The following is an 18,900-nucleotide window of genomic DNA, read 5'->3' as shown; positions in this document are numbered from 1 at the left end:
GTCTGAGATCATTTGAAAGGCATGGTTCAGGTACCTCCTTATCTCAGAATTGGTAGCCTCTACCCTGTGAGTGAGGTGTTGCAAGTGGAAATCCAGCATAATTCTGTGCCTGTTTTTAGAGCAGTTTGGCTTCTGGCCTCTGCCCTGGAGTCACGTGGGGAAGCCAGACTACCAAGAGCCTCAGGTTAGCCTTCCCACCCGAGATCGTGTCAGTGGTTCTTGGAGAGAGTATGGGTTGATGCCTCCAACAAGAGATTGGAGCACCAAGCGCTCTCGGTGGCGAATTCATTAAAATAGCGTCTCTACGAAACGCGTGATCCTTGTATTCTGACCGAGTGACTTCGTGAAGAAGAATGAAGGAGTCAGTTTCTTGAAGGACATTGAAAATAATAGTTTAAAACTCCTTAAAGACTATCTTTCAAAGAGCAACCCTACCCACCATTCTTTAACTTTTCTCTTAAGTATTTTTCTTCCTTCTTGAGGTCCTTGGATTGGGGGAGGAGCTGCCTGGCTCAGGAAGTTTCCTTCAACCTCAGCACTTTGTTAGGCCCTCCCTCTCCTCCAGGATGTTCAAAGAGCCAAACCAGCTCTCTACCACCAAGCAGATGCTTTGTCTGAGCTGGCCCTAAGTCTGCTCCTCTCAGGCTGCAGGTCCTGGCTCTGCAGTCAAAGGTCGTGTTTCTGTGCTCTAGGCTCCCAGAACCCCGGCCGAAGCTCGCCTCCCCCTGGCTACGTGCCTGAGCGGCAGCAGCGGATTGCCCGACAGGGGTCCTACACCAGCATCAACAGCGAGGGGGAGTTCATCCCAGAGACCAGCGAGCAGTGCGTGAGTATAGTCTGGGGATGGGGGTTTTGGGGCTGGGGTGTGTCGTGGGACGTGTCAGACCACGCTTAGCAGGGGGAGTTCTCAGTGGGCATGGTGTGTAGGTGAGGGACTTGAGTCCTATCCAGTAGCTTTTTTGTAAACCAGGCCTGCCAAAATATGAATTTTTCCTTTCTAGGGGCCAAATATCCATTTCTACCAAAGACAGAATCTAAGCTGCCTAGCCTCCTTGGTGCTGCATGTGCATTTGACAGATTCTTCCTCTTCCGTGGTCCTCTCACTGGTCTCCCTGCAGAACACCACTCCGCTGTTTGTATACTTCCTTACAACGACCTGTCATTTCAGCAGAGTTTTAACATGTGACCAGTCCTAAACAGATTTTGTTTTGCATTTCAACCAGATTTTAGTTTTGCTATTTCTTAATGAAAGGTAACGAGTATACCAGTCCAAAGTAGGACTGTCTCCTTTGGGTGGACTTTTATGATAGTAGACAGCTGTATTAGTTATCTATTGCTAAGTAAAACAACCACAAACTTAGCAGCTTAAAACAGCAGACATTTATTATTTTACAGTTTCCTTGGGCCCAGAATGCAGGCATGACTTAGCTGGGTTCTCCACTCAGGGTCACACAAGGCTTCACTCAAGTGTCAGCCAGGCTGCATTTCTTTCTGAAGCTTGTGGTTCCCTTCCAGGTTCACATGGTGGTTGGCAGAATTCAGTTTCTTGTGGTCGTAGCACTGTGGTCCCTGTTTTCTTGCTGGCTGTCGGCCAGGGGCCACTCTGAGCTCCTAGGAGCCACTTGCAGTTCCTTGCCATGTGGCCCTCTCAAAATATGGTAGCTTCTTCAAGGCCAGCAGAAGAATCTCTTGCTCTGGTCTGCAAAGATGAAGTCTCAGGCTTCCCTGGTGGCGCAGTGCTTAAGAATCCGCCTGCCAATGCCTGGGACTTAGGTTTGAGCCCTGGCCCGGGAAGATCCCACATGCCACGGAGCAACTAAGCCCGTGAGCCACAGCGACTGAGCCTGCGCTCTAGAGCCCGGGAGCCACAACTACTGAGCCCATGTGCCACAACTACTGAAGCCCACACGCCTAGAGCCTGTGCTCCACAGCAAGAGAAGCCACCGCAGTGAGAAGCCCGCACACTGCAACAAAAGGGTAGCTAGCCCCCGCTCACTGCAACTAGAGAAAGCCCGCACGCGGCAACGAAAATCCATCCTCTCTGCCATAGTCTATTGACTAAAAGCAAATTACAAGTTCTACCTATACTCAAGGGGCGGGGGTTATATGCAAGGCTTTGACTTACTGGGGTGGGGTGGAGTGAGGACATCCTAGGGTGCATCTACCACAATGGCTTACCCATTTTAATGGCTAGCTTTTTTAACTTGTGGCCCACTTGATGAAAATGGCACTTTGGCTTAGTGAATTCAGCAAGAATGAGATCTCTGGCTTCATTCTGAAGTTTTTTCAATGAGCTTGCTTTGATTGCAAGAAAAAGATCTGTCTTATAAACTTTTGGGATTTGATCTTGAGAGGGGAAATTTCTTAAGGGTAAAAGCATCCAGTAGAAGGCCAGCACCATCACATGGGGGATTTTACCAAAAAAACCTGATTCTTGTAACTACTTTTTCCTAAAACTGATTCTTACAACTTTTCTTCCCCTCAATAGCTAATCTCTGTGTAGCATTGTTCAAACTATATAGGCTATGAGAAGCATTTTTAAACTGCCTCTTCTCTCTTCTACAGTCCTGCCTTCCAGGTAAATTTATGTTTAGAACAGTGACCTAGAGTGCTTTTAGCTGCAGAGTCCCTTCTTGGATATCTTACTGACCATCCTTTCCATTTTCTCTAACCAGAGTGCTTCCAGACATCAGCTGTACTAGGGGTGACTTTGCTAATGAGTTTGATTGCCTTTGCTTTCTATCCCTCCCCATGGTCCTATATCCTGGTCCTTTTACTTCTTTACCTGCCTGGCCCTGGAAAGCATGGGAGTATTAGACTTGTAGTGAGGATAGACTTTTAGAAAGAGGCCAAGGAAGCAGGAGAATGCCTAGGTCCTTCCCCAGTGCCCGCCTCTTTAGCTAAAGAGAATTGCTGCTGCTAATGGGCCATTCAAGATAAATCCACTTAACAGAGACCAAAACAGCATAGTATATAGTGAAAGAGTATCCAACTGGGACTTTCTTGAAAAATGAAACTAAGATAACTTTATTTTGTTTTTTCTTTAATCAGATTTGAGTAATAGTTGCATCTATTTGCTAATTTTTAGAATGAACAAAGCATGATTCAGGCTAATTTTTTTTGGCTTAATTTTTCTAACAAAAATTTTACTAGCACAACATAACTTCCTTCACTTCCTCTTTGACTTCTGCAGCACTGTCCTAAAGAGGCTCCTTTTTTTTTTTTTTTACAGAAGCCTTCACGGGGTTCAGTGTATTTTCCACAGGCCTTTCTTGAACCTTTGGTATTCTTCCTCCTTCGTCACACCTGTCATGTTGTTATACTTGCTCATTCTCTGTTCTTCTGTTATCTGATCTAACTTTGCCAAATATGCACTTTATGGTTTGGGAGCAATTCTTTCCCATGTTGGTTTTATCCTCTTGGGGAAATCCTATATCCTTATCAAGATTTTGGGGATTTTACTTTTCAATTAATTTGCCTTGATTGGCAGTTTAAAAAAAAATCATATATGACAATATATGAGTGACAGTATGGGTGAGGTGGACTCCAGCATTAAATGGGAAGAGATAATTTGAGATGGAAACCAATTTTATGAAAGTTGTTCATGAATTTTCATGGTTCTGATACTCTGCTTCCCTATGTAATGTTTAACTTTGGATCTCAGATAATAAATTCTCTGGTAGTGAATACCCCCCATAGGCAAAATGAAGGGGAGATTAGTTGGAGAAAAAGCTAATCTGAAGGCTTTTTGTTACTGCATTTGACCAAGGGCCAGAGAAACATTTTAACTTACATAGATACTTACTGGCTCTGCAGGAGAACTAGGAACTGGGAAATTTTTGTTCTGTGTCAGCTGTGTACTAACTAGTTTCATGACTTCAGACAATTCTCCTAACCTTTCTAGACCTGCAGTGGCTTGTCTGTGAAATGAGGGCAATAAAATTATGAATTTTAAATTATAAATTGTGGAGTGTAAACAGAAGCATTATGGTCCCACCCAAATGCACTGGAAGCCTCTGCAGGGTAGGACCATCTCCAGCACCAGGCTCCAGCATTCACAAGCCAAGAAAATGTCAACAAGAGAAGCAGCGTCTCTGCTTTGCTCTCCTGGCAGAGCTCCTTGGGATGCCAGCCAGGCATTTTTCTCACTCCTGGAAACTTGCCTTTCAGACTGCGGGGGAGAATGGTACCTTCCTAACCATTCTTCCCACTGCCCTGGCGGAGAAAGGGCACTTTCATATTTTGGAAAAGAAAAAGGACCATTTGCTGGCCTTGGCTGGGTCACCTGGCTGGGATTGGGGCTGGGGTTTTATTGTATGACTTGCCTTGCAGATGCTGGATCCCCTGAGCAGTGCTGAAAATTCCTTGTCAGGAAGCTGCCAATCCTTGGACAGGTCCGCAGACAGGTATGAGACTGTGGCTGGTTCGGGGGTTAGTGCATAGGCATTTTTGGAACTGATGAGCTGAGGAAATGGAGTCAGCTAGTGTGTGTGTCCCTGAACTGCACATTGGTCTGCAGGCCCATGGTTAAAACATCATGCTTCTGGGAAAGAAACCTTTCGCTAGCATTCCTAGCCCTCTCCTTAATTTTCCAAACAGGGAGAATGTTATGTTTGTATAATTAGATGAATGTAGTAGGTTATAATAGCAGCTCACATGTGTTAAATGCTTGCTCTGTTGTTCCAAGCACTTTACATGTTTTGACTTCCCACATAACACATGCTGCCCTTGTACCCTTAGCCTCATTGCTGAGATCTGGACAACCTTCAACCTTCATTGCTTGGGGGACAAAACTGAATTATCACCTTTGGGTTTACTTTCTTTTTTTTTTTTCTCCAAGTCTTTCTGGTGGAGTAAGAAACTGGGATATAAAAACCAGAAAACAAGATATTCAGACTGCCTAGCTTACCACACTGCATGCTTGGTGTGTAATCTTATTCTTACACTTTGGGAGGCAACAAGCGTCATCCTTCACACACCACGTGGTTCTGTGGAGCTGATTTGCCCGTCAGCGGGGGTGTTTGGAGGTGGCTTTGGCACCTATCATTGGCCACCTATCATTGGTGGCTTTGGCATATCTATCATTGATGTAGCCAGTCTCTCTCCTTGACCTTATTATGCCCAAGAGCACATTTTGACCACATCCAGCTGGGCTTAGGACTGTGGTCAGAGGCTAAGGAACAGTTCTGGGGATTTTCTTTTCTTTTTGTAACTGATTAATTGCTCACATGGGTAATCACCTTGTGACCATGGCTGGATCTGTACCGTGTCTCTCCTAACAGACCTGTGAGCTGCTGAGCGTGGTCTCCCCTCTAGGTATCATAGAACAGTCACAGTTGCTTATTGGCATCCAATCTGCAGCCTTATTTTAGGCTTGCTTTCCAACCAAAAGAGTAAGAAGGCAGGGCTTCCCTGGTGGCGCAGTGGTTGAGAGTCTGCCTGCTGATGCAGGGGACACGAGTTCGTGCCCCGGTCCGGGAAGATCCCACATGCCGCGGAGCGGCTGGGCCCGTGAGCCATGGCCGCTGAGCCTGCGCGTCCGGAGCCTGTGCTCCGCAACGGGAGAGGCCACAACAGTGAGAGGCCCGCGTACAGCAAAAAAAAAAAAAAAAAAAAAGAGTAAGAAGGCACAGGTGGAGGTGCCAGAGTTGCTGCTGCAAACTGAGAGCTCTGCCAGGACAGGAACTGACTCTGGCTTTGAACTCTCTTCTAAGCCTTGTGGCCACGCTGGTGGGGGAGGGGAGCTGTGGGACAGGACCACAGAAGGTCTAGCAGTTGGGAAGTAGGGGACAGCCCCTGCATCACTGCCTTGAGACTTTCTTCTGACCTATGACCTTTTCCAAAGGCACTCTCACATGAGGGAAAGAACCGTTCAGGTGGATGCTGGGAAAGATAACTCACTTGATTCTTGAATTCTTCCTCTGTCCCTCCAATGCTTTGTTTTCTTCTCCTTGGGAGTCAGACTCAGTGACCTGGACTTTACTTCCTTGAGGGCCAGCATAACCTAAGGTCAGAGCTTTCATCTTCCCTTCATGGGATCTGGAGCCATATAGACCCAGCTCCACCAAATATTAGTTGAATAGTTTTGGACAAGCCCTTTAACCTCTCTGTTCCTGTTTTCCACGTCTCTAAAATGGGACGGTGGTGATTACTCTGAAAGGAAGATGCTGTTGCTATCTTTATTACTGCGCTGGGCAAGGGGCTTTGTGCAGCTCTTCCCCTGTCACCAAGGTGGGAGGGAAGGGTAAGATAAAGCACTGTGCAGCCAGGGTGGAGGTCGGTAGCACTGGAGGGCTTCATTATTCAGGGTCCCGTCAGATGTGGGCCTCAGACTAGTGAAGAGAAAGTAGTAGGCTGAGAAGAGGGCTGTTTCTCTCCAACTCTGCTTCCTACCATGCAATGACATGTGTGGGAAGGAGCTAGGAGAAGCAGTCTGTGTGAGTATCCTCTCTTCTGCCCTGTTGAGCTGCTTTGGAGGTACCCTGAAGTCTACTTTGTGATTCATTTTGTTTTTCTAGCCCATCCTTCCGGAAATCGCGAATGTCCCGAGCCCAGAGCTTCCCAGACAACAGACAGGAATTCTCGGGTGAGTTCTCCAGAGCCTGGGTGAGCACTGCGGGGTGTCCGGGTGGGGCTGTGGGCAGTCTGCTTTTGATGGCTGAGTTGGGAAGAGAAGCCAGGGCTGTATTTTAATTCTCCTCGGGCTTGCTGCTCTGAGGCCTCAGGTGACCTAGAGGCTTAAATGGATCACTAACATTGGCCTGTCGAGAAGCCAGTGATTCCTCTCTCCTACTCAGATCGGGAAACTCAGCTCTATGACAAAGGGGTCAAAGGTGGAACCTACCCCCGGCGCTACCACGTGTCCGTGCACCACAAGGACTACAATGATGGTGAGTGTGCCTCCACCCTGCCCCCTGCTGGCCACCTCAAAAGGGATGTGGTTAAAGCTCCTCCAGGAAAAGCCACTGGAGCGGGTGGCCCAGGCACTCCAGGCCCCATGTTCCCTTTATTCCTGAGGAACTGTGCCCAGGCTTGAGGCAGTAGAGTCAGGGTTAAAAAAGGGTGGGGGGAGGCTGGTATTTGTAGACTGATGCTGCCTCTGGGAACTCTGTCCTTTGTCTGAGTGCACAGCATGCTCCAGGGCGCCAGCTCTCCAACGCCCCCTTCTGCCTCACGCAGCAAACGGAATGGAGCTTCCTCAGAGGTTTAGGGTTAGAATGCCAAGGAAAATAGATCAGCCGTGGATTGGCCCTGCGAGTGACGTAGGACATAGGGGCCAGCCCTATGCTTTCGCTTTGGCTAGGTTTCCCTAAACCATCTGGCTGCTTGCTAATTCCTGCTTTTGTCCTGATTCTCAGGATGCTTGAGACATTAGCCATTCTGGCACGAGTCAGGTGGGAGGGCAGATGGGTTCTGGAGAGCTCACCCAACTGGAGCTGCTGTTATGGCCCGGTTTGCACATTCAGCCTGTGGCCAGGGGTCTGACTTGCTCTATTCTGGCCCTGCAACCCTTCAGGCAGAAGAACATTTCCCCGAATACGGCGTCATCAAGGCAACCTGTTCACCCTGGTGCCCTCCAGCCGCTCCCTGAGCACAAATGGCGAGAACATGGGCCTGGCGGTGCAGTACCTGGACCCCCGAGGGCGCCTGCGGAGTGCGGACAGTGAGAACGCCCTCTCTGTGCAGGAGAGGAACGTGCCAACCAAGTGTGAGGAGTGGGCCCTGGCCAGGTGGAGGCTGCCCAGGGGATGCTCAGACCAGCTGCAGGGCGGGAGGCCAGCGGGTCCACTGGGGCTGTTTGGCTCAGCAGTTGGCAGCTCTGGCCCATCCGCACCCAGTGGAAGAGCCCGAGGGTGGGCAGCAGATCCCCTGGACCTTAGTCCTCACTCCACTGTTGTGTGACAAGCACTTCTCTCTGGCCTTTAGTTTCTCCATGTTTAAACTGAAGAGCAGTCTCCTTAATCCCTGACATAATGAGATATTTGGGGGCCTTGGAAGTATGAAGGTATTTAATCAATTCAGATGAACATTTAACCACTATTTTAGCCAATCCTCTGCTTCTCAGGCCTTGGGCCTTGAGGTCTGATTGACCAGGGCACTGAGCCTGTTCCAGATGGGCGTGGAGATGCTATGCTGAGAGATGTGATGATGCCGGGTGAGGGGGCAGCTCGGGCCTCTGTAGGATGAGGCAGGATATCGGTAACTAAGTGCACGAACTCTAATGCTCTTTCCTTCTGTTCTCCTGTAGCTCCCAGTGCCCCCATCAATTGGCGCCGGGGGAAGCTCCTGGGCCAGGGTGCCTTTGGCAGGGTCTATCTGTGCTATGATGTGGACACAGGACGAGAACTTGCTTCCAAGCAGGTCCAGTTTGACCCAGACAGTCCTGAGACAAGCAAGGTATTGCCTTCCCCATGGTCTGACTTCCAGTTCCTCCCTCTCAAGAAAATACCTGTCTCATTGCACAAATTGCTCGAGATGCTACAGGTTGCTTCTCCCATCATTCTTCCTCCCAGGCTCCCTTGCTGTTGACCCTGGCCCAGGGGAGAGATTGGGTATGAGGAACTGAGTTGGTGCCAAAGTACCAAGCAACCCAAACTGGGAGGTGATGGCCAGTGCTACAAAGAGCAGTACCTGCCCCACCCTCACCAAACAGATGCCTCTGTCTCCCAGCTCTCAGACCAGGAAGGAGCCTGTCTTTGGAGCTTAGCTTTGGATGTGACCTTCATTCCAGTTTGAGTGGATAAATACAGCAGTTATCTAAACTGCTTAGTTGCCCCCACAAACCCGTCTCCCACCCCACTGTCTGCTGTCTTCCAGCATGGGAGTGCCACCATCCCAAGGCTTAGCCGGCATTGTGGACAAGGGCCAAACAGTTGAGAGAGTCCCCCCTTTTCTCCAGCTGAAGTTCCCAAGGCAGACAGACTCCTCTGAGGCCACTGAATAGGGCAAGCTGAGCTGATCCTAGGCAGGTAGAACCAGGGCCCTGAAAGCCTAGGTGACCACTGGGCCTCTCCCCTAGGAGGTGAGTGCACTGGAGTGTGAGATCCAGTTGCTGAAGAACTTGCAGCACGAGCGCATAGTGCAGTACTATGGCTGCCTGCGGGACCGTGCCGAGAAGACTCTGACCATCTTCATGGAGTACATGCCGGGGGTATGTGCCCCTGATGCATGTGGGACACGCAAGAGAGGACCTCTCCTGGGGCTGTGGGCTGTGGAGGAGGGGTCCCTTTGACATGGGTCTGATTACCTGAGACTCCAGAGGCTCAGGGGGGAAGGTGAGGCAGTGGCAGGACTTGGAGTCAGCAGGCCCTGCGTCTGGCTGCAGTGATGGTGTGGGATGAGAAATGTCCCAGGCTACCCTAACCTGAGGCTTACAGGGCAGCTGCACTGTCCAGTAAGTAGCGCCTTTACCTAGAGTAGACAGACCTCCCTTCTGGATTTGGGTCATCTGTTGCTTGAGGAAGGGACTGTCTCAGACTTTTCTCCAAGCTGCCTGACAGCCCCTAGCAAAGTGCCTGGCACATCACAAATGGGAATCGGAAGAATCACTCCTTCGCCGAATGCCGGGGGCTGGAAGTAGCCTTGCCCCTTCCCACCACCTTCCTGCAGTGACTCCCTCTGACTCCTGTGGCTTTAGGGCTCAGTGAAAGACCAGTTGAAGGCCTACGGAGCTCTGACAGAGAGTGTGACCCGAAAATACACCCGGCAGATCCTGGAGGGCATGTCCTACCTGCACAGTAACATGATTGTTCACCGGGACATCAAGGGTGAGCAGGGGCAGGCTGTGTGGTCCCCGTGACCTAGTTACTTGGGAACTTTCGACCTGGTCATTTTGAACTTTCTGAAAAGTGGAACCCTAATTGCTTCCTTGGGGGATTGGCATGAAGATCAGTTAAGCAATTTGGGAAAATACTGTGAAGTGCTCTGCAGATGTTGGCCATAGTGATGACGGTTTGGTGCTGTAGGGCTGAGGCTTCCCGTCACTAGCCTGTTTGTTCTGTGCAGGTCATGTCTAATTCATGGTAGCCCCCCATCCTCCCCAGCAGCCCTTTGACCTGGGAGGGAGAGACAGAGGGAGGATGGTGGAAAGTGCCCAGGGGTCCAGGGTTGCAGCCTCTGCCCTTTCATGCCTTAGGAGCCAACATCCTCCGAGACTCTGCTGGGAATGTGAAGCTGGGGGACTTTGGGGCCAGCAAGCGCCTGCAGACCATCTGCATGTCAGGCACGGGCATGCGCTCGGTCACTGGCACACCCTACTGGATGAGCCCTGAGGTGATCAGCGGTGAGGGCTACGGAAGGAAGGCAGACGTGTGGTGAGCACTGGGGACGTGCTGGGACCCCATCTCCCTGTCTGGGCTGTAGCGGCTCCAACTTAGAAATGAGGCTTGGGGGCTTTGCAGTGTGGCAGGAGGGAGTGAGAACTCACCTCTGGCCAGCGAGGCCAGGTTGCGGGCTCCGTGTGGGCAGAGGTGGTGGTGCCTGCAGCAGTACATACAGCAGATGCGCTGTGTTTTAACTCTGAACAGCAACTGTTCTGTTATCACTGAGAACTTAGGCCATGGAAAACATCCCTGATGTTTGCTAAATCCCTGAAAGAACTGGGATCCAATCTGAAGGCCTGATCTGTCTCTAAACAGCAGCAGGCTTGCGCTCCCTCCTCGTGCTCAGGTGGCTTGCATCTGCTCTACCTAACTTCATGTCCATCCTCTGAAAGGGCCTGAAAGTTGTGAGAGCATCACTTCCTCTTACAATGTTACTGTGGTGGGATGAATAATGGTCCCTGAAGATGTCCACATACTAATGCCAAAAGGATTAGTAAATGTACCTGTGTTACCTTATATGACAGTAAGGCCTTTGCAGATTAAGAACTTTGAGATGGGGAGATGATCCTGGATTATCCAGATGGGCTCAGTATAAGCACAAAGGTCCTTATAAAAGGAAGGCAGGATATCAGAGTGAGCAGTAAAAGGTGACAAAGGAAACAAGAGGTTGGAGTGACGCAAGGCACGGGCCATGAACCAAGGAATGCAGGCAGCCTCTAGTAGCTGGAAAAGGCAGGGTGATGGATTCTCCTCTCAGAGCCTCCAGAAGGAACCATCCCACTGATACGTTGACTTTAGCCCAGTGAGACTCACTTTAGACTTCCGACCTCCAAAATGATAATAAATTTATGCCACTAGGTTCGTGGTAATTTGTTACAGCAGCAACAGGAACTAATACCGTTATCTCAGAGCTCTTTCTGAACATGATAAAGTGGTTCTCTTCCCCAGTGTCAGGAAGCACCTGGGTGGGTGTAGGTTGAATGAAGCCCACATGGACGAAGCTGACGGGGCTTTGAAGCCTCTTCTGGCCTTGGGGACCCCTCTACAGGGGTGTCAACCGTCAGCTTGGCCCATCCTGTCTCAGTGTGTTCTGGGAAGGGCACCTCCTTTCACAACAGTGGGCAGGGCAGCTGGGAGCCTGGGGAGGGTTGAGGGGGTGACACTGGGGTTCTCTCTCCAGGAGCCTGGGCTGCACTGTGGTGGAGATGCTGACAGAGAAACCACCTTGGGCAGAGTATGAAGCCATGGCCGCCATTTTCAAGATTGCCACCCAGCCCACCAATCCTCAGCTGCCCTCCCACATCTCTGAGCACGGCCGGGACTTCCTGAGGCGCATTTTTGTGGAGGCCCGCCAGAGACCTTCGGCCGAGGAGCTGCTCACACACCAGTTTGCACAGCTCGTGTACTGAGCTCTCAAGGCCACGCTGTTGCTGGCCGCCCCCTGCTGCATGGGCGAGGGGCTGCTGTGGGGCTCAGCAAAATTGCTGCTTCTCCCAGGCAAGGCTGTGGACCATGGAGCTGCAGTCCAGCCAGCGTTGTCTGTGCCCTTCTGCTGCTGGGGCCCAGAGCCAGGTAGGGTGGCTGCAGCCTCACGGACTGGGAACCCCCAGCCTGCCAGACCTGAAGCTCCAGCATCCTAAGCTCAGCCTGGAGGGGAAGGGGCTAGCAACAGCGTGCGAGGCGCCGTGGGCCCCGTCCTCGGCACTGTGTCCTGACACCACGGTCAGCACCAGACCCCCGGGAGTCTGGGGGCACAGGATGGACACGAGGGTCTGAATAGTGTTACTTTCATTCAGAGTGTTATTTTGTTTCTCCTCCCCATGTCTGGAGACCACCAGGGCATCTCTGGGCTGGATGAGCCCACCCACGCCTGAGGTAAAGCCCAGCATCCCGCAGCCAATGGAAAGCGGAGGCCTGGGCTGCACTCCCCCTGGAGCCCCAGGCCAGCTTGCCAGTCCCTTTCCTTTACCAAAGATGAATGAAGCAAATGTTATGCTGCCTTATTCAGGGAAGGAGGAGCCTGTCCTGCCTACCCCCATGACCCTGACCCCCTCCCACCCTCAAGCAGGGGCCTGAGATGTAGAACTGCCCCCACTGAGAGGGAGACCCAGTTTTGTCAATGCAATTGTCTCTGTTTTACAAGTTGGAGTCACTCTTATGCTGTACCCAGTTTCTAAACTGGAGACTTCGTGTGCCCTCTGGGCTCTGAGTACCCCTGCTCTGGGCTTGGGCCTTGGGCCAGATTGGAAAGAGCTGAAGGTCATGGCCTTTGTGCTCCTGGCCTGGCACCTGTTCCCCTCCTGGGGCAGAAAGGACGATGGACAACACAGTGAAGGCATCTGAGCCAGCTGGCTACCCTGAGTGGGCCGTTCAGGGCAGCCAGGGGAGTTGTATCAGGCTGTCTGCGGGTTACGACCTGCTAGGCCAGAGCTCTCTATGATGCCACCAACTGTGTCCCAAACTGCAAAGCTCTGTTCCTCCTTGGCCAGCCTTGCTCATCCCCATGAGGTCTCAGCCTCTTTCCCTTGTTGCTCCTATGGGGGAGGAATGGCAGCAGGGGTCAGGGAGCCAGTATCTCCAAGCAGCTTAGAGTTGGCCTTATTTACCTCAGCCTGGGCGCTGGTCCTTTCTTCCGGCCCCTCCCCTCCAAAAATGTGCCTACTGCTAGAGCTCCTCCCTCTCCAACACCCAGTTTCCTTGGGAGTTGTCATTAAAGGAAGAAAAAAAAAAAAAAAAAGCCAGTGCCCAGGGATGGGTGTCTCCAAGGAGCTGGGGATTAGCGCCAGGCAGCTCATTGCCAGCCTTGCCCACTTCCCCACGGGCACCAGAACAAGCCAAAGCCTTCGTTGTATGTTGACGATGCACTTTTATGAATGTAGTTTCTATCGCTGTTTTTAGCCTTTTCACATCATGTAATGTGAGGCCTTGTACTTGTTAATTTATATCTCAGATCATATTTGATGGTTTTTATATATATCAATTCTAGACTGTTACAGGTGATGGATGCCTCAAGAGAGAGAAGAGAAAATGAAAGCAGCTGGTTTTGCAGGAATGTGTGTTGCACGGTGCCAGTTGGGCCTGGGCCCCTGTTTCCATCCTTTTCCCCCAGGGGCCTCTGTCAGGCACCCCCAGGCGGGCGCTCTGAGGACAGTGAGCATGTGCTCCTGCCTCCACCTTGGCTCTCGGCCCAGGGTGGGGACTGGCCCCTTGCCTTGACCAAAGCTGCCGAGCGGCAGCTCGGCCTCTCCACGACCCCGTCCTGATGGCTGTAGCACTCTTCTTGGGCCCACACCCCCGCCCCCAGTCCCTGACCCCCGCCAGGAAACGGCGTGGTGCCGGTGCCGACAAGATGAGACGACTCTGTGTCCCAGGTTCAGGCTCTCACAGAGCCCCCCCCCCCCCCCCCGGGGTCTTGCCGCACAGGGAATGTTTTTAAAAATGAATTTGCGAACAAGCCAACAAATCCTACACTCCAAAAAACCACGACCCTGATTTTTTGTGTGCCAAAAACTGTGGACATGCTGGCTCAGCATCCTCAGGACCAAGCTGTTGCTTAATTTTAATTTATTGTTTTTTTATTAAATAATCCAGATGAAAAGTTGTGGGGCCTAGGATGGCCTGGCCCAAAGGATCTGAAGGGCCGTCTCCTAGCAGCCCCAGGCTGGCTGTGGGAAGGGCCTGCCACCACTTGCTCATCAACCCGTGGGGTATGTCAGCCTTGGCCAGCCCGACACGGAGAGGCCAGGGCTGGGGACAGTCCACACTCCACCACCCTCCTGCCCACCTCAGCTCTGTGTCTGTGTCTGAATTGTGGATCGTGCAGAAGAACCTGCAGCCATAGTTATTTTGACTATATCTTGACCGAGGGCTTGCAGTGCAAAGCCAGGCCAGTGTCGTGCATTACTTACAATAAAAGGGATCATTTATACCCAAGGGGTCCTGTGGCAGTGCTTTTGGTTGGGGGGTGGAGGGAACAGGTGTCTACCTGGGAGAAGCTGGGTATGGCGCCTGGCAACAAGCTTGCCTCCCTTAGCAGATGAGAACTTGACTCCAAGAGGGGTCCTGGGGTGGTGTGACTTGGCTGGTACCAGTCTGCTAGCTCAAAAGTGGCTCCCTTTCTTCCCCCCATTCCTCGGAGCTCTGCCGAGGGTGGTTCTACCACAGCTGACTCACTGAGGTGGCACTGTCAGCTCACCTGACCCAAGTATCAATGTGGCTCCGTTTCCAGGACCTTTGTGGCATCCACTGGTCTTCCCAGCCCAGGGAAGGACTCATCTGAGTCATATCCTTGCAGGGCAGGGATCGGGCACCTCCAGGAGCCACCTCTCTGATAGCTCCCCCAGGGCTATCTGCTGCTGTTGCTTAGCTCGGAGCAGAGAAGGACCATCCTTGTCCCCATCTGAGGCCTCTGATGCAGACGTTGGACCTGCCCCAAGTGAGGCTCTCAGCAGCCCTCCTCACGCTCTGAGGACCCAGGCTCGGGGTGCCAGCTCTGCTTGCTGTTGGCTCTGCCATTTCCAGGGGCAACATAGCACAGTGGCCCGCCCACCTGCCTTCGGAGTTTGAGGCCCAGCTCCCTGCCCTGTTCTATGGGCATGAGGTCACTTAGGAACTTAAGGACGTATATGGGGTGGAGGTAGCAAATCCCCCAGGAGTCTGCCCTCTTGTTGCACCAAGTCACATAGTCCACAGGCAGTTGGGGGAAATCAGGATGGTTGGGTCTGGGGCAGGACAAGCCAGACATCCTGCCTGTATTCTGTTGGGGTGGGGGTGGGGGTGGGGGCAGGGGAGGATCTTAGGTCCTCCAAGCTTGCCTTGTTTGTTGTAAACTGTTGTCCCCTCAGAAGAGCAGATGAGCTGTTTCTCCTTAGACTGCTTGGGATGGTGACCACGGCTGCCCCATTCCCTGGAGCTTGAAAAAGCAGGAGGAAGAGGACAGATGGGGAAAGGGCACAGAGACTAGGAGACCTTTGATACAAATTGCTGGATCTGCTGGTTCCCACCATTCCAGGGCAAAGGGGGCTCAGACGAGGACTCAGCAAAAGGATTCTGTCTTGTACCCCAACATACTGAAGTGCAGCGAGGCGCAGCACCATTACCCACTGACGGCCTGACCTTAAGCAACACAGACTGAGGGGCAAAGTGGAGTTCAGTCATCAGACACTCTGGGTTTGACAGTATGAAGACCTGGCTGGGAAGCGCACCCCCTTTTCTCAGGCTGCCCAGTGTTCATTCCCCTGACACCCATCACCATCCGCCCCCCACCACCAATCAAGGCCAGGGGGTGCTTTGGGCTGACCCTGTCCCCCTTCACTTCTGTGTGGTGACTGTATCCTTCCTGCCACAAAACCCCCCATCAGGCCACATAATACAGAGTCAGGATCTGTTGAAACGTGTTTAAAACAGGGTTGATTACAACAATCAAAACCGGCAGAAATGGGAGAAGAGGGGAACGTGACCCTGCCAGCTCCCCACCAGTCTCTGTGGCTCTCAGCCTGGCCGGTGCTTTAGCTTCTGCTGCTTCCGTGGTGTGGGATGGTCCCAAGCCCTAATGGGCATGCCCTGCCTCGCCTTGGGGGGGGGGGGGGTGAGGAGGGCGGGGCTCTTCCACTTTCCCTCCCCTCCCCCACTGGGTCCTGGTGGGCATTTGGACAGACCCAGCAGGGGGCATCCTGGCTCACCTTCCTGCAGTCTCCATGGCTCAGGACCAGGCTAAGGGCAGAGGTAGATGGGGAGATGTGGGGGCCACACAGGGCCCTGGGTGGCAGTGAGGGAGCTTGGGACCCTGAGGGGGGCATGCTGACTCCTTGCTGGAGAAAAGGCACCTAGATAGGGAAGCTGGGTTGGGGGGCCTTCCCAGGGGGCCGTGGGGTAGGCTGGAAGCAGCAGGAAGCGGGCTGGTGAGCAAAGCCCAGTCCTGGTTCCCTAACCCCCCCACCCACTGAGGGAGAAGGAAGGAATCCCGAAGCAGAGCCCTGCCCCCAAGACCCTCTGCCCGAGCAAGACGGCCTCATCCCCTTCCCACCCTGACCCCGCCGGGGCCCGGTCCAACCTCTCTCCCACCCTGCCCGCTGCCTGCTCCAGGCCCTCGACGGAAGGAGGAGGGAGTGGATGGTGAGAGGTGCCTCAGGCTGTCTTGGTGCCGGGGTCCACCTCCTTGTGGGCCCAGAGCTCCTTGTGCTGCTTCCGGCCGAAGCCTTCGTCGTAGTTGCCTTTGCTCTTAAACAGCTGCTGAAAGTGGGGTTTGCAGTAAAATTCTCCGTGCAGCGCCGCGTAGCTGCCCAGGCTGTAGAAGCAGAACAGCTGCGCTCAGGTCGGGTCTGGTCGGGTCAGGTCAGGAAGGCCAGGGCGGGGGTAGGGCAAGGGCGCACCTGAGCTTGGTGTGGCAGTGCTTGCAGCAGAAGCAAGAGTTGTGGAAAATGAGCTTGTCGGCCACCAGCCGCTCCATGGGGTACACGGTCTTCTGGCAGGCAGTGCAGGTCTCCTTCACCTGGGCGCGAAGGCTGAAGGACTGTTTCGGGAGAGACCCCATCAGGGGCCTGACCAGTGACCAGCCCGCCCTCCCGCACACCCCAGCCTCAGGGCCCTACCTTGGAGCGCTGAACCGCGCTGCTGCCACTGCCACCTTTGGCTTCCTGAGGGAGAGGGCAGGCGGGGCAGGGTCAGCTGAGGAGGGCCCCAGACCATCACCAGCCCAGATCCCAGGGACAGTCAGGAGGAGGGGAAGGGAGACAGGCAAACACGCCGCTCAGCACGCCTTCACCCTCAGGCCAGACACCTGCGGGAATGGAGTGTGCCCTCCCACCCGGCTGAGCACCTACGTGGGGGGGGGTGGCCTGGGTGGCTCCTGCAGCCTGGAACATGGCTCGCTGGCGGCGATGGAGGCCCCGTGTGGAGCCGCGGCACCCGCTGGGTTCTGCAAGGGGAAGTCGGTTGAGAGGGCCCCACAAGCCCTTCCCCAGCCCGCAGGGTGGGGGTGGGGTGTTTACAGGCAAGGGGCTGGGGGACCGCGGTTGGGGCTTTCCCTAAGTCATTTCCTGTTGCTCTGGGTCTTGCCACTTCCGCCCCTCACCCACCTCCCCCTTGGCCCGCTCGTCCCCCACGCGGCTCCGCAGGGGGCAGGGGTCCCTGAGTGGAACCATGTGTCGGGGAAAGAACAGTTAGCTGGCAGCGACTAGGGGAGGGGCTCCGCGCAGCGGCCTGAGCGCTTCGCAGACCAGGACCCCGCCTGGTGCGAGGGGAGGTCAGGAGAGGGCGGGTCCTGGGGGGGGCGGGGGGGGCGCGGCCAGAATCCGCTGCCCCGGCCTGACCCCGGCCCGACCCTCCCCAGCTCGGGGCCGAGGCGCGGGGGCCCGGGCGCTCCTCGCTCGGCCGACCCAGCCCCTGGACAGCGCTCGCGGGCCGAGCCGCCCGCCCCGCCCGGCCGAGCCGCCGCCCGCGCGCCCCGCTCCTCCGTCCCGATCCCGCGTACCGGAACCCAGACCCGGGACTCCCGCGGGTCCAGCCGAGGAGACCTCGGCCCCGCCTCTGTCTGGAGGCCGGACCCGGAGGGCGGACGCTGGCCTCGGGGCCACGGGCGAGCGCGACGGGTGGAGGCGCTCGGCGTCGGGACCCCGTGGGCGGCGGCCCTCGCGCCCACAGCCCCGACCTGGGCCGCCCGGATTACGAGCGTGATGCCGGCCCCTCCCCTGGCCCGCCCGCGGGTCTCACCGGGCCCCGGCCTGGGCCGCGGGGCGGGGGTCGGTCTCCGGGGAACGCCTCGGGTGCGAGGAGTGCGCGGGCACGAGCTGCCGCCGCTGCCAGTGGTCCCCGAGCGGCCGCGGCCGCCGCCGCCTTATTACGGCGCCGCCCCCGCCGGCCCCCGCCCCGCGCCCGCCCATTGGCTCCGCAGCGCCCGGAGCCGCCTCCGGGGCCCCGGCGCCGCCGCCGACCCCCTTTCTGCGCTTTGTCTTCCCCTTGCTCGGCGTCCCCCGCCTTTGTCTGCCCCCAGCGCCGACCCCGCTCTCCCAGCGCTCCGCACCGCCCCTCGGCCTTGGCGCCCACCATCCTCGCGAAACCGGCCGCCCCGTCGGCCCGCTCCGGACAGAGGCAGGGACCGGAGCTGGAGGACCCGCGCCGCAGGCCTCGGGCCAGGGGCGAGTCCAGGTGGAGCTGACTGGGGTCGCGAGACAAATGGCGCTCCCGACGAGGCCCTCGCGGCGGAAAAGGATAACCCGGCGCGCCTTTCGCTGCCTCCATTTCCCCGCTCCGTGGGCCCTGCGGCACGAAGGACCCGCGGGGGCCGCCCCGGAGGCCCGCCCAGCGTCCCCGTGCGGCTCCCACGCCCCCTCGGGCGCCTCGTCCTCCCGCCGCCAGGGGCGCCTCGCGCGCCCATATGGCCGCCGAGGAAGATGGCAGGGGCGGCCGGGCACGCGGTCTGGCCACGCGAGGCTGCGAGGCCCGGCCCGCGCCGCAGAAGGGCCCCGGGGTCTCCGTGTTCGGTCAGCTTCGGCCACCAGCCCTCAGCGCCTTCTCTTGGCGCCCCGGAGAGAGGGAAACCGGGAGCCTGCGGCTGTGGTGCCCAGAGGCTGCCGTCCTA

At 55.1% G+C, this 18,900-nt stretch overlaps 2 protein-coding genes across 5 annotated transcripts in view; one reads left to right on the top strand and one right to left on the bottom strand.

Moving 5' to 3' along the window:
- The window catches only part of MAP3K3 (mitogen-activated protein kinase kinase kinase 3), a 62,403-nt gene extending 48,158 nt beyond the window's left edge, over positions 1–14,245 (top strand). For all 3 annotated transcript variants that reach the window (XM_059998288.2, XM_059998287.2, XM_059998289.1), the window contains 10 exons: positions 693–826; positions 4,333–4,406; positions 6,519–6,586; positions 6,798–6,890; positions 7,517–7,708; positions 8,249–8,397; positions 9,020–9,151; positions 9,638–9,767; positions 10,136–10,313; positions 11,503–14,245. In XM_059998288.2, coding sequence (XP_059854271.1) covers positions 693–826; positions 4,333–4,406; positions 6,519–6,586; positions 6,798–6,890; positions 7,517–7,708; positions 8,249–8,397; positions 9,020–9,151; positions 9,638–9,767; positions 10,136–10,313; positions 11,503–11,731 — 1,379 coding nt within the window. In that variant the 3' untranslated portion in view covers positions 11,732–14,245. The remainder of the gene's footprint in view (positions 1–692; positions 827–4,332; positions 4,407–6,518; positions 6,587–6,797; positions 6,891–7,516; positions 7,709–8,248; positions 8,398–9,019; positions 9,152–9,637; positions 9,768–10,135; positions 10,314–11,502) is intronic.
- A 1,459-nt stretch (positions 14,246–15,704) lies between these two features.
- Positions 15,705–18,240, bottom strand: LIMD2 (LIM domain containing 2). Of its 2 annotated transcripts, none has more exons than XM_059998550.1 (5): positions 18,033–18,240; positions 17,144–17,238; positions 16,913–16,957; positions 16,694–16,833; positions 15,705–16,608 (listed from the first exon to the last, which is right to left on the bottom strand). In XM_059998550.1, the coding sequence occupies exons 2-5, from the start codon at positions 17,183–17,185 to the stop codon at positions 16,449–16,451; spliced, it is 387 nt and encodes a 128-aa protein (XP_059854533.1). In that variant the 5' UTR covers positions 17,186–17,238; positions 18,033–18,240; the 3' UTR covers positions 15,705–16,448. The 2 variants fall into 2 exon arrangements, with proteins under 2 accessions (XP_059854533.1, XP_059854534.1); XM_059998551.1 differs by lacking the exon at positions 18,033–18,240 and adding an exon at positions 17,794–17,989.
- Positions 18,241–18,900: the final 660 nt, after the last annotated feature.

The sequence above is a fragment of the Delphinus delphis genome, chromosome 19 (assembly GCF_949987515.2).
Source record: "Delphinus delphis chromosome 19, mDelDel1.2, whole genome shotgun sequence".
NCBI classification, from domain to species: Eukaryota; Metazoa; Chordata; class Mammalia; order Artiodactyla; family Delphinidae; genus Delphinus; species Delphinus delphis.
Note: the sequence above shows the minus strand (reverse complement) of the source record. Positions and strands in the feature narration are given on the sequence as shown.